Here is a 22,418-nt window from a genome sequence, read left to right on the forward strand (position 1 = left end):
GATAGAGACGAAGCTTTTGATACGGGAATCAGCCGAGATGGAATTGGCCAGAGTCCAGACACTCTGACTCCATCATCTTTCGAATGCCCCGCGGTGTCCGTGTCGTGTGGGTGGTGGTTGTGTGGATGAGTGTAAGTGTGTGGCCTGATGGGTCCCCGGGGGGCAAAGTAACAAGGACCAAGTTAACCCAGGCATTTACAGGTATTAGTCGGAATAATTCTACTCGTTGTTTTGCAGTCTCAAGTGCTTTTGTTGCTTTTCCGAATCTGGTTTCCACTGCCTCGGTTCTCGGATTAGGCGAGGGATTCCCGTCCATCAAAGACCCTAAGACCAGCTACACTTTTATCCATTATCCCATTATTTGTTTGTTGATCACTAAATCCCAATCCCAATCCCATCAATCCCGTCGTCGTTCAGATTCATTTAATTCCTCTTTTCGCTGCTTCGATCGAGGAACCCTCTGACCCTCCTCATCCCCATCCCCAGCTTCTTCTCCGTCCCGAAATTTCTCCAGAATGTCGGTTCCGTACCTCATCAATAGTGCCGGTGGCCATATTCCTGCCTCGGAAAGAATCCCAGTTATTGCCAGACCTTTCGTGAGCGAACGAGCGAAGAAGACATTGGATCTGGTGAGTAATAACTACATGTATGAGTGTCATTGCAAAGCGCTCTCTACATTTGTCCTGTTACCGCTCAGTGGTACATCCCAAGTACCGCCGGGGTTAGCCCGGAAGCAACACAGCAACTTCCACGGAACTACTTGGGAGCAAAAACACCAAAGAAAAGTTAAGTGTCAATACTGATTAACGCCAATTCCCCTATCTAGGTCGAGAGATTTGTCGAAGAAGAATGCATCCCCGCCGATGCGGTCTTTGCCCAACAAATCAACCAAAATGGTGGCGACATTGTCTCCCGCTTCGACGCCCACCCTCAGGTCATTGAAGACCTCAAAGTCAAAGCCCGCAAGCTGGGTCTGTGGAACATGTTCCTGCCCAAGAACCATTTCAAGGAAGGTGCCGGCTTCTCCAACCTCGAGTATGGCTTGATGGCCGAGTACTTGGGCAAGTCTTCCGTCGCCAGCGAAGCCACCAACTGTGCCGCCCCCGACACGGGCAACATGGAAGTCTTTGCCAAGTACGGAACCGAGGAGCAGAAGAAGCAGTGGCTTGGGCCTCTGCTCAATGGCGAGATTCGGTCGGCGTTTTTGATGACGGAGCCCCAAGTGGCCAGCAGTGACGCGACCAACATCGAACTGGACATGAAGAGAGATGGCGACTACTACGTGCTTAACGGCCAGGTTTGTTCTCTCCCGCATTCTCGTCATCTTCTTCATGCCCATATCTGACGCTGACGATAAACAGAAATGGTGGTCCAGCGGTGCGGGCGATCGCCGGTGCAAGATCTACATCGTCATGGGCAAATCCAATCCCAACGAGCCGAGCCCTTATAAGCAACAGTCGGTTATTCTCGTCCCCGCTGACACCCCCGGCATCACCATTGAGCGAATGTTGTCCGTCATCGGTTTTGACGACGCCCCCCACGGCCACGGCCACATCACCTTCAACAACGTGCGCGTGCACAAGAGCAACATGATCTTAGGTGAGGGACGAGGCTTCGAGGTCGTCCAAGGCCGTCTCGGCCCCGGCAGAATCCACCACGCCATGAGATCAGTTGGTGCTGTGAGTTTAGACCCCCTGCTCTTCTTCCTCTTTCCCACCTCCCAAGTAAATCTGTGGGAGGACGTTTGTTTGGTGAGATAATTTCTAATCAAAATTTTTTTTACCCTTGTAGGCTGAACGAGCGCTGGAATACTTCCTCGCCCGCATGAATGACCCGGCCAAGAAGCCCTTCGGCAAACTCCTGGCCGAGCACGGCATCATGCTGGAGCGTGTGGCCAAGTCCCGTATCGAGATCGACTCTGCCCGTCTCGCCGTGCTCAACGCCGCCATCAAGATCGACCAGTCCAACGCAAAGGACGCGCTCAAGGAGATTGCCGAGGTCAAGGTGCAGGTGCCCAACATGCTGCTCGACGTCCTCGACCGCGCCATCCAGGCCTACGGCGGCGCCGGTGTGTCCCAGGACACGCCCCTGGCGGCCATGTGGTCGAGCGGCCGGACCATGAGGATCGTCGATGGCCCCGATGAGGTGCACATGCTGCAGCTGGGCCGCAATGAAAACAAGCGCGGCCCCGCTCTGTTGAAGCGCATCGCCGCCCAGAAGGAGAAGACTAGGGAGTTGCTCCGCCAATATGGCCTAGAGGCCAAGGACCCATTGGCTCTGAGACGGGTCAGTGGGGGAGCGTCGAAGTTGTAGAGGGAGTGTGAGAGACCTTAAAAAAAGAAAAGAGAGGGGGGAAAGGAGGGGATTGGTCGTGTGGACGCATAGTCAGCTTGTGTATCCATGTTGGAGAGAGAGAGAGAAGAGAAGCCACTTTTGGGCGTGGCTGGAACTATGGAACTGGCTGACTCACTAAATCACTGGCTGGTCGCCTTCTTTTTCCTTCTGGTGCTTGTGATTGTTGGTTGTGTAATTGACTGAGTAGATTGTGTCAAGGAAAATGAGTGTCCGACTTGCCTTTCTACCTGTGTCTACCTGTAAACGTCTTTGCCCGTTCTTCAGGGGCTTCCTTTTCCAAGCCCCCCTTCGCTACCGAGTATGCTACTCCTTATGCTTCTTCGAGTGACTCAAGCATCTCGAGACCTATGGTGGTCGATCCAGGTGATCCTCGGCAAGCTTGTGACATGTGCACCCTTCGAATTCCCTGAGCCCCAATAGACCACATGCATGTTCAATTCAGTCTGAAGGAACCCAACTCATCAAGCTCAAGACGCCGGGGTTCACATGCGCCTTTCTGAACGGCGCTCGAAAAGAGACTGGTTGATCAACATAGACCGATCACCAACTCCGCGCCATACCGGAGGATTTCTGGGTCTAGAACGACTGCTCCCACATCTGCCTATTAACGTAGAACTTAGGACACGCTTACCTTCCCATCACGAGTTTCTCCAGCGTCCGATTCCAAATTTGCCAGGGCAGCACATGGAGCAGTTGTGGCTCGTGAATTCTCTGGTCCACCACTTGAAGATCAAGACTGGGAAGGCGATCTTGACAGTCCACAGGTCACAAAATTCTCTAGCGAACGAACATGGCAGCACCCCTAGAGAACTTTCGGCCTGGCCGATCCATGCTTTTCACCTTGGGATCGACTACCACATGTGTGTTCGGGCGTTGAGCCAACATTCCGCAAAGCCAGGGATGCTGGTATATTGTCGGAATTATTTTCCTCTGGCGTTTACCCAACATCGCAGATCACTCGCACCATTGGAGCAGCAGTTCAGGTTCATTTCGCAAGGGGCTGGCCATGCTGAAATATACATCCAACTTAGAATTTCAGCCCAGATATAGAGTGCTGTGTCCGTGGTTCAGGTGGATCAGTTAACCAAACAGTTGGAAAACTGACCAAGCGCGCCACGAACCTGGTTTTCATGACGACTGGTTGAGAATTGAGAAGAATACCTACCTCTAAGGATCCAAGGGTTTGGATTCCGAGTGGCAACCGTAGTGGGGGTTGTGGTCCATGTACTCAGCATCGCGGAATCTCGGTGGTTGAGGACAGTCGCCACCAAACATGCCACGATTGGGCGAGATACACGCACGGTGTCACAAAACGTTCGTCATGCAAGCTGCGACGTTTCCTCAAGCTCAGGAGGCGGCTGTGGAAATCATGTAGATCACTGGATCGTCCGACTGATTTTGACCCCGGCAGCACCGAAAGTGTAGGGCGAGGATATTGGGATTAGCTCGTGCTCCTTTGAAACGTAGCCATAGACCAATGGTTAGGACTTGGGGTTATTCGTTACCCTGATTTCAGTCTGGCGAACAATGGTCATGGTGTTGTCCAACGGCTGTAGGGATTCTCTGCTCGTGGTTTGACAGCCACACAAAGTCAAGGAGAGGTCAGTGGTAGACACTTGCGTCAGCAGGAGGAGCCAGAAGAGCGTTGCCACAAGCCCGCCACAATGCCAACTCTTTCCTTGCGTGTTTCCTTTTAGAGATAGTCACATCATTGATGGAGACAAAAAAGAGCGCCCCTTTCTGCGCGGAGTCGGCATGGCGTCTTCCTGGTTTGACAAATTGTCACTATCCGGAACCTTAGATATACAGGCATATGGGCTGAGGTGAGAGGAGGCGGCAAAAAAGAGCAGATTTTGGGTTTGGATCCAGAGGGCGGTTCGTTGATCTCACTGGACGAGGAGGGGTAACGGTAGCGCAGCCGGAGCAGGACGCAGGATCTCACAGAAGGAATAAACCGAGAAGTCTCGAATCGAGGGTCGAGAGACGGAGAAGTGTGAGAAAATGCCATCCATGGTGGTGGTGGCGCAGTTCGAGAGTTTCAGCTGCCGGCGCATCTGTGGGACATTGACTTAGACTTTTTCTCCCTTCTGCTGCCACCCTCCATCAACACCATCACTGCTACCACTACCATCTCCTCCTTCGCAAGCGGAGTGGACAACCTGATAAATTGTCCCTCTCTCCACAAAAACCCGCTGACAAGCGCAGTCTCTATCCCCAGGATCGCCATGCTGTGGAGGATCCATCTCTTGTTCTGTTCGCGCCATTTCTGCAAGGCGATCCGCCCTCGATGAACTCAATTGTTCCAGTACCAGGCCTGTTCCATTTCCAAAATTATGTCACCTGGTTGATCTACCCAGACCCGTATCCTATTCAGGAGGATTTGGGGCGAGGGATCGCATTCCCGCGGCGGAGCTGGGGTACATGGCCCTTCTTTTCGGATTCATGAATAGCAACTGACATATGCTATCCATATGTGTATATATTGCTGGAGATCCCCTTGTCCAGAACGCTCCTCACAATCTGGCTGACCTTCACTCTGTCGCGATTCTCGTGTTGCCACTCCCGCCCGCCAAACCATTCCAGATACGAAGAGGACCCCAGTCTGTCTGTCTCTACCATCACATTCATCTCTTGTTCAGCTGAGAGAGGCCCCTCAATAACCGGCTTCGGGCCTTGACGCGTCCCCCTTCGAAGCCACCCCAGCATAGCGCCAGGGTGATTCGGCCAATCGTGATTTTCATTTTACTCATCACTTTGCTAGCGCTGGTGGTGTGCTGCAGTTCGCCCGCCCAGAGTCAGCTTCTGTCCGTCCAAAGGAGCATTTACCTTTGATGATGCGTATCTAATGCATTTTGGCCAAATACCACTTCTCGAATCGCCGAGTGTTGATGCTTGCTGGGTATGGCGTCCGAAGCCAGCACAGCGCCTGGGGGTAAGAGATCTAAGCAGGAAAGAATCCGCGACAACCAACGACGCAGCCGCGCTCGACGCCAGGAGTATATGGCCGGCCTGGAAAGACGATTGAAGGAATACCAGGTGTCTTGTCGCGCCGCTGAGTTGCAGCGCGCAGCCTTTGATGACCTGCAAGTCGAAAATGCCCGTTTGCGAGATCTATTGCATTATGTTGGCATCAGTCCAGACATCGTCGAGACTTTCGGCCGCCATGAAATGCAATCACTACCCGGCAATGCGCCGGCGCTGGCGTATCGCCAACTCAAACCTAGATATCATCAACCAGACACACTGCAAGCTGGCGAGGTGCATGTTGCGGAGAGCATAACTAGCAGAGAGTCAGAGTCAGAATCATCTTGCCCCATGTTCCCTTCATCAGCATCGTTTTGTACCCCAACGCCTGCCTTAGCCCCAGATCCTCTACAGGACTACGAGGCACAGCAGTGCCCGCCCTTTGCGGCAGCTTCCAATGTCCAAACGACGAATCAACCTGAGCTCGCCTCAATAGCCCCCCAAGCCAGTCAGTACGAATGGATGTTCCGCTCCGACGGCCTGAATAACCCTCCCTTCTCTCCCGAGGCTTTTCGTTGTGATGGTTTCGCAGTTCCGCCAAATGGATCGATTCCCCCAGAAAATACAAACACCATGCAATGCTTGATTGCCAAAGGAATGATCGAGCAGTATGACCCCACGCCCACAGAAATGGAAGAAATCAACACGCGGCTTACCACGGATATCGGCCTTCCCAAATTCCCGGACTCGGGCTGTCGGATGAACACCCAGGCTGTGCTTCAAATTTTGCAAGAGTTGGATACTAGGCCGAAACATGACTAAGTCAGTTGTTGTCATTCTCTTGGTGGTCTGCGTCAATCATCTATGCCGTCCAATTTTTGCGCTTGCCGAACCACTTGACTGCATAAACAAGCCCGAGAAGAACTGGCACCTCGATAAGGGGACCTACAGTCGCCGCAAGCGCTTGATCACTGTTGACGCCGTATGTGGCAATGGCTACAGCAATGGCCAGTTCGAAGTTGTTGCTCGCCGCTGTAAAGCTCTGGGTGCAGGCCAGTCGGTACCCGAAATTGAGCCTCCTGGTGATCATCAGCGTGGAGAGGAATATGACTGCAAAATACACGATGAGAGGAGCGGCAACCCTCACGACGGACACAATCTGATGGACCACGCGGCGGCCTTGAGACCCGAAAAGCACAATGATTGTGAAAAGGAGGCCGATCAATGACAGAGGTCCAATCCACTTCAGGAATCGTTTTTCGTACCAGTCTTGGCCAACCAGGTTTCGAAGGCTAAACCGGGTGACGATGGCAGCGGCGAGAGGTATTCCGAGGAAGACACCGACACTCTTCGCGACAGGCGCATAGTCAACGTTGACGCCTTCGGAAGATTGACTGATAACGTTGATGAAGAGAAGCGCCAGAGGGGCGAAGAGGACCATCTGTAGGAGAGAGTTGATAGCGACCAGGATAGCACAATACTCATTGTCGCCACCAGCCAACCCAGTCCAAATCAAAACCATGGCGATGCATCTGGCAATCCCGACCAGAATGAGCCCATCGCGGAGATCAGGCTCGTCGGGCAGAAAAGCCCAGGCCAGACCCAGCTGGATCCCGTCAGTATCGGGCGGCCCTACAGAATGCTGCGAAACTTGCCATCAAGAGAGGTGCAATGATCCAGTTGACGAAGATGCTGAAAAGGATTTGCACCCACAGGGTCTTTTCGCGAAAGGAGTGATGCAGCGTTTCAAATCTGACCTTGCACAAAATGGGATACATCATAACCAGCAATCCGACGGCTCAATTCAAAGTTAGCCCACCGTTGCTCATCAACTGTCTCCCTCGACGTACCTATAGGAATTGAAACGCCAACAAATTCGCCTCTCTGGAGGGCAGGACCAGTGCTGGGGACAAAATTGCCCAGCAAAATACCCGTGAGCATCGCCAGGAAGATCCATAGAGCGAGGAACTGGTCGAGAATGCCGAGACTCCTGAAGGCTGAGGTGTGAATACTGAGCCGTGGTTCGTTGTCGGGTTGTTGCTCAAGATCTTGAGGTGCAATGGACGGTGACACTTCTGCAGACACTTCTGGAGCCAGTACAGCCTCCTTGTTCTGAAAGTCCATTGTCGGATGGAATGCAATATCGCTCAATTCCACAGCTAGTTGCAAGTAAAACGAAGACGCTGGGAAGCAGGAAATTTGGCGGTCATAACAGATATGAGTACGCAGATTTATAGATAGCCCATCGACACCGACTCTGTGGAGGCGCAATCCCAGACGACGCATATCTAGTATTTTTTATTTTTCAAGGTTTTCAACCAATGGGCGCGAGGCCGTGACAAACTGTGGCATCCCATTCTTGCTTCCGAGTCTTTCCCCAATTCATGCTTTTGGCAATCCTTCGAGCGAAGGATCGAGGTTGCTATTGGCGAATCGACCATATCCACACTATTTGGACGGCGCTGCTAGCAGGTACCTTGTAGATCGCCACTAATGTCCTCATTTTCTGGGCGAGTTTCCCGTATGTCTGCGACTTGACAGGCGAGGGGAGAAGATTCGGAGGGGCCAGGAACAGGCATAGTGCGAGATGGAGGGGACCTCAGCGGCGAAGCAATGGCTGTACCGAGGAGAGGTCACAAGCGCATCAAGCATCCAATGCTGACCGTCATCCCCCATCGTGCCGTCATTGCGTGATTGGAGACGCAAAGTTGGTGGTTGGTGTTGCATATTGCGGGCTCCAACGCAATTGATCGGCTGACCAGCGCAGCTTCTCCTTCTTCCACATTGCTCGATTCCCCGGATTTTCTCTCTTCTCGTGTCTTTGCGAGTGTTTGTGCGCTTCTTCTTGCACTCTCATGTCTTTTGTCCTTAGATTGAGCTCCTAACTCAGGTCCTTTTGATTTGCTCCTGTCCTGCTTCCTCCGTCATGCGGCTGGTTTCCGCATTGGCGGCCACGGCCGCCGCCCTCGCCATCCAGGTCGAATGCTCACGCCTCACCCCTCCCGTTCTCCCTCTGATCGTTCGAAACCCCTATCTCAGCACCTGGCTAAATAATGCACGAGACGTACCGTGGGAAAAATGGCCAATGTTTTGGACAGGTCAAGAGATCGGCTTCTCCATCCTTGCCAGTGTTCCCGGGGAGAGAACCGCATACCCTTTGCTGGGAAGACCCCAGGACTCGCTCCGAAAGGAGGGTGACAAGTAAATATTGAAACCCTTTGCTCGTGAAGCACCGAATTGACCTCTTCGGCAGTTATACTGTATCGACACCCATCTACCGTGGAGCGGTCTACGATGCTTCCACTACGAATCTGTCCTACTCTCTTCCGTTGCCCTCACTCTACTCCGAGTCCAGCAACATTGACATCACCATCTCCTTTTTGTCTCCTATAACTCCCACCTCGACTGTCAGACAGTCTATCCCGGCGAGTTACGTCACCGTGTACGTCTCGGGCAATGTGCCTGTAGATATCTACATTGACGTCAATGGTCAATGGGTCAGCGGTGACCGGGGAAGCAAGATCGTTTGGGGTCTTGACCATACAGCGTTGGAGGGTATCTCGAAAGGTTTCAAGACCTGGAAGGTTCAGAGAGCTGTGCAACAACTTTTTACGGAATTTCAAGATCGTGCTGAATGGGGTACCCTCTACTTCTCGGCTCCCTCGGACGTGCGACACGAGGCCGGTGTGTCGGCTCGGTTGAGACAGGAGTTTGCCAGGCATGGGACTTTGAAAGACAAGATCGACCACGACTTCCGTTCGATCATGGACGAGGAACCTGTCTTTGCATTTTCAAAGTCTTTTGAATTGAACAGCACGCGAACTACAGATCAGAGCATCACGTTTACGATTGCTCACATTCAGGACCCGGTCGTCCAGTTTGCTGCTGCGCGGGGGCTCACCTACATGCGACCTTTGTGGGAGTCATATTTCCCGACTGTTCAGGAAGTGCTTACCTTCCACTACCTCGATTTCCATCACGCTAGCCGGTTGGCGGCCAACTATTCGGCGCAGTTGGCTATCGACGCCTACCAGTCTGGTGCGGAGGACTACGTTGACATCGTTGCTCTCTCCGCTCGTCAAGTCCTGGGGGCAACAAGCTTTTCGGGCACACCAGACGATCCGATTTTGTTTCTAAAGGAAATTTCATCAAACGGGAATTTCCAGACTATTGACGTTATATTCCCCGCATTTCCGTTCTTTCTGTATACGAACGCGCGATGGCTTGGATATCTACTGGAACCGCTCATCGAGCACATGCTGAGCGGGCAGTATCCAAACAAATACGCCATGCATGACCTGGGTTTCCACTTTCCAAATGCCACTGGCCATCCATTGGGACAAGATGAGTATATGCCCGTAGAGGAGTGTGGAAACATCCTCATCATGGGACTGGCATTGGCCAATGCCTTGAAGAATGATGCGGGCTGGTCTGCGTCGTCCACATGGCAGGCGATGGGTGGTGTTCCCACACCAATGCCCTCGTCGGACAGCCTTGCTCCTCTCTCAGTTGGTAAGGAAGACGGCATCCTCTACATTGATGATGCTTGGGTTGGGCAGCCTGAAAGCCTGAAGAGAGCCCAGAAGTGGGTCCACAGAAGCTATCGGTTATGGAAGCAGTGGACAAGCTACCTGGTCGAGTTCTCTCTGCTACCTCATAACCAGCTCTCCACAGACGACTTTGCTGGCTGGCTTGCTCTGCAGACAAACCTGGCTCTCAAAGGCATTATTGGCATCAAAGCCATGGCTGGGCTTGCAGAACTCACAGAAAACCACGAGGACGCCAAGGTATTCAACAACATATCCAAAGTGTATATCGAAAAGTGGGAAGAGTATGGTATTTCTCGTGACAAAACACATGCCAAGGTCGCCTACAATTGGTATGGTTCTTGGACCACCACGTACAATCTGTACGCGGATAGTTTGCTATGCTTCCACTTGGGCTCAGACAACTCATCGACAAAGACCTCTATTGCTGGACGTTATGAGTATCAGAAACCACTCAAGGGTTCCATTCCCGGGGACAAAGACGGATTCGTGCCGAAACACATATACCAGATGCAAAGCGATTGGTACTATGCCGTCCGGCAGAAATATGGATTGCCTCTGGACTCGCGACACCTGTACACCAAGACGGATTGGGAATTCTTTGCAATGGCCGTCGCCGCGCCGAAAGTCCGAGCCAACATCTTACAATCTGTCGCCAAGTGGGTGAATGAGACTGTGACCGATCGCCCTTTTACCGATCTACACATGACGGAAGGGGAAGGAGGGTTTCCCGGACCGAACTTTTTTGCACGGCCCGTGGTCGGAGGACATTTTGCATTTTTGACATTGGGCCAAGCCTGTAAAGGCAAGGCTATGGATGGCCTGAGCTACCTGAATGACGACGTGACGAAAGAGATGGACGTGCAAGGCATACTGGATGCGGAGAGAGCAGAGGCTGGATGGCACTCGCTCGAGCTGTGAATCAGGGAGTAGCGTCAGCAGCTGCGGAAACCGACAGAAGTTGAGCGGCGGTTAACCCCTTGGCTCCTTTATAGGCATCGGTCTTTATATATCACACAACGAGCAATAAGCATTGCAATTGAATTCCTGAGCTGAGATGTAGCCAAGTGAGCCGTTTTGTCTCTCTCTTCGTCCCCGGGTCCTCGTCTGTCTGTATGAGTCTTTATTTGAGGAGTCTTGAGCCCTCCCTTCGGAAAAAGGTCTGAAAAAGGACGACACGCGGCAGGCACCATATACGCTCTGTAAAGGGAGAATGATGGGTAGGTAGGTAGGTATATAGATATATGTGTACTTGGTATCGGGTATGTATCTAGACTCTTAGACTTGACATCTACCTGTAGATCAACACCCGAAGATCTAAAGTGGCGAGTGATGCAGGCCAGGTATATAAGCAGATCGTCTCGCGGGTTTCTCTGTCTCTTTCTCTTGTAGCGAAGCGATGTCGGAGGAGAGTGAGAGGAGAGATGAGCGGAATGTCTATATCCACACAGAGAGAAAGAGAGGGGGAGAGAGAGAGAGATCAACCGCTGGGATCATCCGCCGCTCACCTCCAACATCTCCTCAACACTCCCAAATTTCTCCCTCGGCTTGCCCTTTTGCTTCCCAATCTTCTTCTCTACCTGGTCTATGTTCTGCCAGTTGTCCCAGTGGATCGGTCTGAGTGGGAAACTGGACGAGACGGCATCGGCCTGGACGCCCTGCCAACCATCTCGTCTCTCAGTCGGTGCCGTCGTCGATCCTTGAACCTTTTTCTTCCAGTCCTCCACGATTGCTTCGGCGGTTTGAAACGCATCGGTCATGGTGCTGGCGATCACGCCGGTCGGACCGCGTTTCACCCAGCCTGAGCAGTATATGCTGACATCGTGTCCTGAAGTCTCGGCTTTCTCCAGTGGCACGACTCGTCCCAGCCCGTCATGCCGAATAGTCCCTTTTCTCTCGTCGAAGTCGACACCCAGGTCTGCCATCCCAGGAATGGCTTCGGCCTTGTAGCCTATCGATCGGAACAGCGTCGATGTGGGTACCAGCTGTGTGTCATCCGTGGTGCTGACTTTGGATTCTGGATCTGCTGGATTTTCGAGTTCTGTTTTTGAGAACACCACTCCTTGCAGGATTTCTGGGTCTGACTGGGACCATTCTAGCGACTTGGGTGCGAGCAAAAAGTCCAGAGACCATGATTTTATAGCGTTTTCCTTCAGAGGGCTCCCCTTTTTCAGAAGTTCCATGAGTCGTCGCTTCGGGCGAGGCAACTTTGACAGGTCTGGCGGGAATAGATGATCTGGTATAGGACGGAAATTGACATCGTCGAGGTGCAAAAGCTCCCTCACTTCCTTGATCGTGAACGCTGCTTGCATGGGCCCTCTCCTGCCCACGACATGGACATGCTTGATTTTGCTTGCAGAAAGGGCGTTTAATGCGTATTCTGTAATATCAGTCTTTTCCAGGGCGTCAATTCTGCTCAAAAGTGTTCTGGCCACGTCCAATGCCACATTTCCCTGCCCAACAACCACCGCGGTGTCCCCGGCTGTCAAGTCAGGGTCCAGATGTCGGTATTCGGGAAGACCATTGTACCAGCCCACAAAAGCGCGGGCGGAATAGATGTGAGGCTTGTCTTCTCCCTCTAAGCCTATTTTCCGGTCTTTCGACGCCCCATATGCGAAAACTATGGCATCGTAGTGTCTGGCGAGAAGTGAGAGGGGAAGATCGTGGCCCAGATTGATGTTTCCAATGAATGTGAAACCAGGAGACGCGGCGATGGCTTGGAAGGTGTCTTGGACATTCTGTAAGGAGGTTGAGTATGCCGTTGCACAGGGTGGGAAGGGGAAAGTATGACCTTTACCTCTGGATGATCTGGAGCGACTCCGAACCTGACGAGCCCAAATGGTACTGGCAGTTGTTCATACATGTCTATCCTCGTCCCCCGAATGTCCCTCAACAGTTTTTGAGCAGTGTAGAAGCCTGCGGGTCCGGAGCCAATGATGGCCACGGTAGGAGCTGGTCCATTGCCATCGCGTCCTGCAGGTACATCAGTACTGAAAGGTTTCCGAATAGAAAATGCGATTGAGCTGCGGAAGCTTCGACAAGAAGCAAATCTTGCACGGAATGGAAGACACCAGCATTGATTGGTCAGCATGGCCAGTATAATAAGGAACTCGCCATCATCCCCCTACTTCAACTGTAGAAAGCTCTTCAAAAGAAGAGAGGGGGTTTGGAGTCACAAGTCAAAGATTTCGAGCACGGCACCATGAATGGATCTCTCGGAGCAGATGACGGAGTTGTTATCGATAGAGCTTTTGACCGAAATTGAACCGGCCGCATCAGGCTGCCCCTCGGCCTTGTCGCCTTTCTCAATGTAACTGTGTTGCCACAAAAGTATGCCAACTAGAACAAGAAGCGTCATTGACTTGTCTACCCTCGCAACTAGCCTTCCCTTCCTCCAACGCTGTACAGTCTACTTATCATCCTTTTTGGGGCTTCTTGTTATTCTCTTCCCCACGATCTTCTCCTCTTCTCCCAGACCAGTGGTCGAAATGCCGAAAACGCGCTCCTCCAAGCGCCCTCCGTCGACATCTTCCCCCATCCCCTCGACGTTCACCGACTCACTTCCACTCCCAAAGATAATAGTTTTCGACCTAGACTACACGCTGTGGCCCTTTTGGGTGGACACGCACGTCTCCGCTCCTGTTAAACCACAGACCTCAGCCCCTGGGCAACCGAACAGCCGCATGCTTGATCGCTTTGGAGAATCGTTTGGATTCTACTCCGAAGTACCTCAAATACTGGCCGCCGCACGGGAGAAAGGCATCGTCATGAGCTTGGCGAGTAGAACTCATGCGCCAGACCTGGCAAGGGACATGTTAAAAGGCCTCCATATTCCTGCTTCAACGCAGGGTGAGTCTACAGAGAAACCAGATACCAAGCCGTTAAGAGCAATCGAGTTGTTCTCCCATCCACAAATATACCCGGGTTCCAAAACAACGCATTTCCGCCGTCTTCAGACGCAACTTGCAAAGCCACCACCATCGTCTGGTGTTGGAACTGTGCCATTCGACGAAATGCTCTTCTTCGATGACGAAGGTAGGAACCGTAACGTGGAAACAGAATTGGGAGTTACATTTTATCTTGTTCCAGATGGAGTCAACAGAGAAGAGGTGGATCGAGGAGTCTGGGAATGGAGGAGAAGAAGAGGAATCACACCGAGTGACTTGAGAAACGGGGAGCAGGTTGCTGAGTTGGAAGGCTGACTGTCCAGATTTACGGATTGAAGGGTTTGAATTCTGCACATTTCACACTGGGTCTCTAGATTGGGGGGGTATTCTTCAGGTGGCCCTTCTGTACGACGAACTCGACGACGGAGATTCTTGTGCACAGCGACGGCGCTTCTGTGAGGTATACACTGATGTATTGGATCGATGAAGATCAAAGCACGTATATGATGATGTATGGTTTAAGGATAGAGGCAGATTTGAGTCATTTCTGTCCTTGGAGAACGCAGTAGAGCCATTACAGAGCAGTACGGGGTGCCGAACACTCGTATTGTACTGACCATAGATTGGATCACTAATATCTTATTGATTTCTTGCGCCTTGTCTGCTTGCTGTTTCATGCCAACCCTGGTCGCTTGCCTTAAAACTCGGCCGGCAAGTTCCGCTGCGGGCCTCATACCAATTGTTGATCAGGAGGTTCACCCTGTCCTTGATCCATGTGTCTACCGAGTATCTCTCGCCTCTTCCTGCCGACTTTGGTTACATGTCCAGGACTAGCCCAGAGGATCGAAGGCTACTCGCACACAAGAGTTGACCAAGCAAATTCGGCACGAGACCGGTAGCGGCTATCCCAACTCCTTTTTACCAGCACGAAGGAGACAGGACTTATGTCAAGCGAGGTGACCTCTGATTGCCTTGAGGCTCAGAAACACGTAACGAATGCAAGTTTCAGACTTGGCCAGCCATGATCGCTGTTCCAATGGTCACAGACTATCGAGCACCTCGTACAAATCACCACCAGGCCTTTAGGCCAGCCAAACAGCCCTTGGCGTGCAGATGAACCAACAGTTTCCATGTCTGGACACAAGCCACACAAGCGAACACTTACCAAAACTGAACGGTTGCCGCCCCCACGACCCCCCTCCCCTGGGTGGGCTGGCTCGAAGCTAACGGCGAGCCTGTCACTGGTGTGACGACTACTCTACAGGGAGCGAGAGCATCTTGGGCAGCATGGCGGCTCTTAGGAAACTTGGGTCGTGCTCAGCTGCTCCATATCTCAGCCGAACGTGTCATGAGCGAGATTGAAAGACCTCCCAAGTGTCCTGCTATCTGTCGTGGTTCGCCTTGTTTCGATGTCGGCTGGATATATACTCCATGATGTTTTGTTCATGGATTGTCCTAAACTCGGCGTACTGACACGGCAGTCTTGTTATTGAGACAGCCTAATACCGATTGGCAAGGTTCTCGAATGAATCAATGCTTGCTATGTGTTGGCCCATGTCCATCAGGCTGAGCAAATAGTCACAGGCCCCCAGGCAGATCATTCATTCAAAATGAGCCTTTACGACAAAACGAAGGATGAAACTTTTGAAAAAGAGGCATGGAGTGCTGCCCGAGTAGTGTTTTCCGGCAACCATGAGCCCGTCAACTACCAGCCCTTCCTCAAAGACTATACGACGCCAGAATCTGCCCGGGCTTCAGTCGTACAGGCACAGAAAGAAGCCAATTCCGAATACAACGGCAAGCTCGGTGCCATCCTTGACAAGGTCGACCAGTTTATGAAAGTGGGAGATCTGGCTATCAAGTCGGCTCCTGAAAGTATCGGTCTTGCCTGGACTGGCATCAGACTCTGCCTCCATTCCGTACAGGATGATTTCGCCACCTTCAGTCTCTTCTCCGGGGCATGCGCAGATATCTTGGGAATACTCATCTCGTGTAGGGTGTATGGCCGCTTGTATGCGAGCCAGGACCACCCTCCAGAATTTACCGAGCTTCACGAGAAGGTTCTGGGCTACATCAAGGACACCTACGTGAACATCATCGAGTTCTCGTATCAGATGTGGAAATATGCTCGATCCAATGCCGGCATTCGTGTCATCAAAGGCTTGTTCCGTAGCGCTCAGGGGAAATTCCAGCCAAAGATAAAGGCCATTCAAGACAACGAAGTGCAGATGAACAAATTTGCCTCCCAGGCCAACCAGCAAGTCTCGCAGTACTACCAAAGAAAAGGCCTAGACAATGACACGACGATGATGAAGGGCCTGTCGGATCAAATGGAATTGCTACAAGCATTGCAAGAGGAAGCCGCCAAACAGAATCAGTTGATGGAGGAATGGATCAAGAGGGACGAACTTCACAGAAGAGATCAACGAATGACTGCGGCAGAGATCACGCACGAAAATTGGGAGAGGCAAAAAAAAGAACTACTCTCCCTCGACGACAATCAGCAAGTGCTTGATTTGAAACTCGCTGCTCGCAAGCCAGGAACCTGTGGCTGGATCTTGGAAAACACCAAATTTCAAGACTTTGTCAATGCCCAAGGTGGGAATGTTACTTGGCTGGTCGGTACAGGTGGATCTGGAAAGTCCTTTCTCATGTCCATGGTCATCCAAGAGCTCAAGAACAAGGCCCACCAGCACGGCTCCCTCGTTCACTTCTTTTTCATATCCAAAGGCTCTCAAGCCACGATGCAGGCTGATCAGATCGAGCGCCATCTTCTTGCGCAGCTGTACCAAGACGCAGCTCAATCGTTGGACGTCTTGGACAAGTGCAACAAGATCATGTCGGATTATATCGAGCACTCAAAGAAGAGTACCAGCAAAACGGCAAGCAAGAAAGCGGGAGATGGACCAGCTGGATTTGAACAGACCTACACCGCTCTTGCTAAGATCATCAACAAGCGAATCTACCTCATGATAGATGCCTTGGACGAGTGTGCCGATAGAGAGACGCAAGAATTCATCCAAACGATCAAGAAACTAGCCAGCACGCGGGGCCTGAAGATCAACGTCTACTGCAGCAGCAGAGATGAACCTGATATTGCTGCCGCCCTGGAAAATTATCCAAGAATAAATGTCGAAGAGAACAACTCAAAAGATATCGCCGAATTTGTTCAAGCTGAGATGGCAAAACTGCCAGGGTTCACGCCTGTGGAACGTGAAGAGGCTTGTCGAGAAATCACGCAGAAAGCAGGATGTTACTTCCGTTACGTCGAGCTGGCCATGGATTTCATGCGTCGTCCATGGCGAAGACCCTTGTCAGCCCATCTAGCATCGCTACCTTCGGGGGTTGAAAATATTTATGCTCAGCGCCTCAACCAGACGAACCCTGCATACTACGATCTGCTCACTCACTGCCTCACCTGGACTATCCTCGCTGGAGAGGAACTGAGTGTCCAAGAGCTCATCGATGGGTACAAGGGTAGTTTCATGGACGCGGAACCGACGTCGGAGAATGACGATGACCAGGAGAATGTGAATATAGAACTTTACGAAGACCAGATCAGACAAGCCGGAAGTGGATTTCTTCGGGTCAATCCCGACCACACCGTGAGCCTCGTCCACAACACTGTGCGCGACTTCTTCCTGCAGCCAGACAGCGTTATCAATGGGGCTGTACAATCATCGGGTGAGCCTGAATGTGAATGTGCTCGATGCCAGAGAGAATTGAAACACAGCAAGAAGTTTGTCGTATTGGAAAGAGAAGGTCACATGCAAATCATCACCACGATCCTTCACCACCTGCTATCTCCGTCGTTTCAGCGCAAGTACTATGTCAAACCACAAGAGGAACCGAATGACAAGAAGACTGAGCAAGACACAGAGGAAGGTGAAGATGTGGCTAGTGTCAAAAGCGAAAACGCCGAAGCACCAGGAGAGGCGGCATCAGGAGAGCTGGCACAAACAGACGCTCAGGGAAAGGATATCCAGAGCAACGGTATTGTGGCGCAGGATCAAGGCCTTGTTGATCAAACAGACAACCTCGATGGCGTACAGCAAATACCCAAGCCCAGCGGTGAGGACGCAACTAAGGAAGGGATAAACGCCCCTAGGGAGCCGTCAAGTAATGGTGTGTCCGATGACCTGGATTCTAAGTCTGCAGTGCCAAACGGTGGTTCAGACCACACACATGAAGGCGACGGTCCGCTGGACGGCGAGGGGCCACAAAGCAACGACAAATCTGGTGCAGCCCTTGAAGCAACAGATACCCAGTCTGTGGCAGACTCCGATGAGATCGTGGATTTGACAGACCAAGACCAAGCTCGACTCTGGGACCTGCAGTCAGATCAAGAGAGCTATCACCCTCGGTACGAAATCTCGAGACTGAGGTGGCATTTGACGCAGCTGGAAGAAATCTATCCCGCCACAGAAAGGTCTGGCGAAGCCTGGTCCAAGCTACGCGAGCTCCTCGAAAGGTTCCTGGACCCCGAGTCTGAGGCGTGGAGAGGTTGGCTCCGAACATTGGCCGCGGCGGGTCTACCAGTTGACACCATCGAAATGTACACCGACGCCAGAGAGCTACATCCCATAGTGCTAGCTGCGTGCTGTGGCCTGACCAGCCTTGCACATATACTCTTGGCCCGGCCTAATGCCTCGGAATTTGTCAACCTCAGGGTGCCCGAGGGGATGGGTGTGCTGTGCTTTGCAGTCTCTTATCAGATTTTAATGCTGAAGAATGTGGATTCTTTTTACCTGGCCATGCTGGAGGCGGGCGCAGATCCGAACACAAACAACCATTGGGGGGAAGAGTATCTCGGAAGCGCGTTTCATTTTCTTCTCTTGTCGGACACGGTGACTTTGGCGCAGGTCGAGATGTTCCTCGCACACAACGCCGATATCAATACACTGGACGAGACTGGAAACAATGGCCTACACTTCTTCGCTCTCGGAGACGCTGGCATGGATATCGGTGTGGCCCTGGTCCAGGCCGGGGCGGATATTCACCTCCGTAATGGCAGGGGCGAGACCGTCATGCATCTCCTCGCCCGTCGGTACAACTGTCACGTTGACGCGATGAAGTATTTCATTGAGCAAGGGGCCGAAGTCGACGCCGAGGATGAGGCCTCCGCAAGGCCTCTGAGAGAAGCCGCCGAAGCAGGACATGCTGAGGCGGTCAGATTGCTGCTCGAACACGGGGCCGACATTGAGGATGTGAATGACTATGAACAAACGGCACTCTTTGCTGCGGCAATGATGGGCAAAACTGAGGTGGTCAAGGTGCTTCTTGATCAAGGAGCCGATCCACTCAAACGGAACTCCCTCGGAGCCACCCCCTTCGGAATGGCTTGCCGGTACGGCGACGCCGAGTCGTCTCTTATCCTGGGAAGAGTCATGGTGGACAAAGGAGCAGTCGAGCACCTCAATTGGCAGAACACTTTTGGGAAGACGCCCATCATGAGAGCCGCCTCTCGAGGAATTTCGGACGTGATTGACTTTATCCTTGATCACGTCGACGCGCAGGCCGCTCTCACCACCGTCTCCAAGAAGGGCTGGTCGGCTCTGCACTATGCGGCGCTCAGGGCGCGCCCTGAAGCGACAATGACTCTGCTGAACCGTGGGGCCGATAGTCAGTGTAAGGACTTGCAGGGTAAGACACCTCTACAGCTGTGTTATGCAAGAATCTGGACGAAACCGACTGAGGACCGAGAGAAAACGATATCTGCGTTGATCGACCACGACCAGCAGGCGGCCATTGCCGAGATTGAGTTGCTTCACACGATGGCGATCAACGATTCACCCAAGGTGGTGGCCAAGCTGTTGGAGTGCGGCGCCAATCCGTATGCCACGGACGAACATGGCTGGAACGTTGTCCAACTTGCCGAGCAATACGACCGACCGGACGTCGTCGAAGTGATCAAGAACTCGAAGCTCGCGACGGCTAGTCGGCCTTCCAAGTTCGTGGGGTCCTTCTCAGCTGCGCTCGTCGGCTCTCCTTCTGGCTTGGAGATTGAGCTGCTTCAGCGAGGTGGCGAGATGGCGGCGACAGAACCCTTATGCTACACGACCGACCAGTCATTCGTCACCGACCACCCCATCCCGGCCTCGGCGGAGCGGTATTACTTTGAAATGACCATTGCCGATCGCGAGGTCAAGGTCGACACGCCAATGTTTGTGATTGGAATCACTCAAAAGCCCATCGGATCCACCAAGCAGTGGTTCCCGGGGTGGTCGAAACCGGGCACCTCGAGCTGGGGTTACCACAGCGACGACGGCAAGATCTGGTGTGTCGCGGACCCTCCTAAAATCAAGGACCTGGGTTTGGCGAGACAGTACGGGTACGGCGACACGGTCGGGTGTGGGATCGACGTGAAGAAGCGCACCGTCTTTTGGACCCTGAACGGAACGAGGTTGATGAAGGCCGGCTTCCAGAACGTCCGTGGTCAGATCTATCCCATCATCGGGATCCGAGATCCGGGCAAGGTCAAAGTCAACTTGGGCCTTGACTTGAAGGAGGAGCCGTTTATGTGGAAGCCTGGTACCACGTGCGACTTTGACAAAGACATCCCGTCTCCGAGTCTGAGGCGGTTGAAATCGGATCGCTGACCGGAAGATTTCTTATTTGGTGAGATGCCATGATTCTTTTGGATTTGTTGTCATTCGGGAGCGAGAATTCGAAGACGAGGCTGTGTCCTTGCCGTGGATGAGCATGTGGTATGTACCAGAATTGACTTGGCTGCATGTTGTTCTTGCTACGAGCCCGCAAATAAGCCACTCACCACTCACTGTATTGGAATAATATTAATCGGCCTTGGCCACGTTATCACAAAACAGGATACATCTACCAGCAATAGGGGGGAGATGCTCCTCTACTATTAGCTCGGCTTGAAGTAAGTGATGGGGACCGCCAGCCTGGCGAATCAAATTGCGAGAAATCCATCTATTCGAACCTATATGGCCCCAGTCTTTAAGCCGAATCCATGAGATATATCATTTCGTGGTACGCCTGCGTATCTATGAGGAATGGGGGAGAGTGTTTTCTATGATATCTCCCCAGAAATAGGTATTTATGTAATGAGCGCCCAACACCACGCACACCCAACGCATGCGAGCAGGAGCAGTCAATGCTCACCACCAGCCCGAGGCTACGACGCCCACGACAGCCACCAGCCCGAGGGTCTCGGCGAAGACAGGGCATCCGGTGGGGCAACAATATCGAGACCGTGGTTGCAATCTGTGAAGTGTATCGTCTCGGTGTGCGAATATATTAGAGTATTAGAGTATAAAATAATAAGGGGCCGACAACATGGGCAATATATAATATATATGTGTGGCACAGACTGACTGACTAGCTAGGTGTAGAGTACCGGTAACCGAAGTATCCCCCTTTCCAAGCAAGTAGGCAACCCAACCCAACGTCCTCGAAAGGCCAGACAGACAGACAGACAGACAGACAGAAATCAGACAGGTCGACATGCCTTCGCCGTATCTATCCTTCATCGAGTCTCGACCGTTGCCCGAGTCCGGCACTGACGCGGCGACGTGGGAGAAGTTTTATACCACTGAACATGTACGTGCTACCTACCCACCTATATACCTATCTACCTATGTCTTGAGTATCTGAGTACCTAAGGCATATATATCCTTGGACGTGACACATTCATCACACACTCTATCACATCTCCAGAGTCGAATAATTCATGACCCTCCTCAATGCAATACCACAATGATACCTAAGAAAAGCATTACTGACCATCCAACTCCCACAGCTCCCTGACTTCGTCAACAGCGGCCTCGCCACCCGCGCGGCCTTTTACCGCGAGACATTCGACTACGCCAGCGCGCCGCCGCCCGAGAAGAGGCCCCCACGCAACTACCTCGCGCTGTACGAGACCGACCTTGAGGAACTTCTCAAGTCCAAGATCCTGGCCGAGGGCGGCGTCAGGGCCGGCAGTCACTTGTTCCCGAACAAATTTGACACGTTTGACAACGGCGAGTTCCACGCCAGGAATTATCGCCTCGTTCAGGACTTTGATCCGAAGGGGTGGGGGAATAGTGAGTCTCACGCCCCTCTCTCTCTCTCTCTCTCTCTCTCTCTCTTATACATGGTGTGTGACCATGCGTGTCGTTTCATGTCATCTTCATGCCCCAATATTGCCAACCAGAGAACCTGACCCTGACCTCTTGACTTTTGACCGTGGCAGAACCCGCCCCCTTCATCGCCGTCGTCGAAATGGATCCCACCGCCGACGCCGAAGCCGACTTCGACAAATGGTACCGCGAAGAACACCTCCCCCTGCTGGGCGAACTGCCCCTTTACCGACGCGGTGCGCGGTACGTGCTCGGGCCCAAGACGCCAACTTCGACCGTCGACGGCGCAGAGCCGGCAAGGTACCTCGCCGTTCATCAATGCGATAGTCCTCGCACGTGGGAGTGTCCGGCGGGCGAGGCGGCGAATAGCACGCCGTGGGCGCTGAAGCATTTCACCGAGAGCAACGTCTTTGTCGCGAGGGGGTGGGAGTTGGTTCATGCGGTGGATGGCGGTCAGGGGACTAGCTAGGTAGACTGATGAGCGGAATGAATGAACAAATGGAGGGACGGACAAAGGATTGGGGATTGGGGATAGGGAGATTTTGTGCGAATTGTTCTGGGCTGGCTGCCTGCCTGCCTGC

General features: G+C 52.6%; 8 protein-coding genes across 8 annotated transcripts; 6 read left to right on the top strand and 2 right to left on the bottom strand.

Moving 5' to 3' along the window:
* Positions 1–515: 515 nt before the first annotated feature.
* On the top strand, positions 516–2,313 carry Z517_08444 (uncharacterized protein; the record flags this gene model as incomplete). Its single annotated transcript, XM_013426960.1, has 4 exons — positions 516–629; positions 827–1,297; positions 1,362–1,679; positions 1,792–2,313. 4 exons carry the CDS (start codon positions 516–518, stop codon positions 2,311–2,313), a joined length of 1,425 nt encoding a protein of 474 aa, XP_013282414.1.
* Positions 2,314–5,256: 2,943 nt separating this feature from the next.
* Positions 5,257–6,141, top strand: Z517_08445 (uncharacterized protein; the record flags this gene model as incomplete). Its single annotated transcript, XM_013426961.1, has 1 exon — positions 5,257–6,141. The coding sequence occupies one exon, from the start codon at positions 5,257–5,259 to the stop codon at positions 6,139–6,141; it is 885 nt and encodes a 294-aa protein (XP_013282415.1).
* Positions 6,142–6,181: 40 nt separating this feature from the next.
* Positions 6,182–7,443, bottom strand: Z517_08446 (arsenical-resistance protein; the record flags this gene model as incomplete). The annotated part of the gene is made up of 3 exons (XM_013426962.1): positions 6,182–6,925; positions 7,077–7,117; positions 7,170–7,443. The coding sequence occupies 3 exons, from the start codon at positions 7,441–7,443 to the stop codon at positions 6,182–6,184; spliced, it is 1,059 nt and encodes a 352-aa protein (XP_013282416.1).
* Positions 7,444–8,245: 802 nt separating this feature from the next.
* On the top strand, positions 8,246–10,787 carry Z517_08447 (uncharacterized protein; the record flags this gene model as incomplete). Its single annotated transcript, XM_013426963.1, has 2 exons — positions 8,246–8,520; positions 8,573–10,787. The coding sequence occupies 2 exons, from the start codon at positions 8,246–8,248 to the stop codon at positions 10,785–10,787; spliced, it is 2,490 nt and encodes an 829-aa protein (XP_013282417.1).
* Positions 10,788–11,359: 572 nt separating this feature from the next.
* Z517_08448 (uncharacterized protein) lies at positions 11,360–12,957 on the bottom strand (the record flags this gene model as incomplete). The annotated part of the gene is made up of 2 exons (XM_013426964.1): positions 11,360–12,604; positions 12,664–12,957. The coding sequence occupies 2 exons, from the start codon at positions 12,955–12,957 to the stop codon at positions 11,360–11,362; spliced, it is 1,539 nt and encodes a 512-aa protein (XP_013282418.1).
* A 397-nt stretch (positions 12,958–13,354) lies between these two features.
* Z517_08449 (magnesium-dependent phosphatase-1) lies at positions 13,355–14,068 on the top strand (the record flags this gene model as incomplete). Its single annotated transcript, XM_013426965.1, has 1 exon — positions 13,355–14,068. The coding sequence occupies one exon, from the start codon at positions 13,355–13,357 to the stop codon at positions 14,066–14,068; it is 714 nt and encodes a 237-aa protein (XP_013282419.1).
* A 1,295-nt stretch (positions 14,069–15,363) lies between these two features.
* Positions 15,364–20,352, top strand: Z517_08450 (uncharacterized protein; the record flags this gene model as incomplete). The annotated part of the gene is made up of 1 exon (XM_013426966.1): positions 15,364–20,352. The coding sequence occupies one exon, from the start codon at positions 15,364–15,366 to the stop codon at positions 20,350–20,352; it is 4,989 nt and encodes a 1,662-aa protein (XP_013282420.1).
* An 868-nt stretch (positions 20,353–21,220) lies between these two features.
* On the top strand, positions 21,221–22,306 carry Z517_08451 (uncharacterized protein; the record flags this gene model as incomplete). The annotated part of the gene is made up of 3 exons (XM_013426967.1): positions 21,221–21,316; positions 21,516–21,801; positions 21,951–22,306. The coding sequence occupies 3 exons, from the start codon at positions 21,221–21,223 to the stop codon at positions 22,304–22,306; spliced, it is 738 nt and encodes a 245-aa protein (XP_013282421.1).
* Positions 22,307–22,418: the final 112 nt, after the last annotated feature.

This window comes from Fonsecaea pedrosoi (assembly GCF_000835455.1).
Source record: "Fonsecaea pedrosoi CBS 271.37 unplaced genomic scaffold supercont1.5, whole genome shotgun sequence".
In the NCBI taxonomy this organism is placed as follows: domain Eukaryota; kingdom Fungi; phylum Ascomycota; class Eurotiomycetes; order Chaetothyriales; family Herpotrichiellaceae; genus Fonsecaea; species Fonsecaea pedrosoi.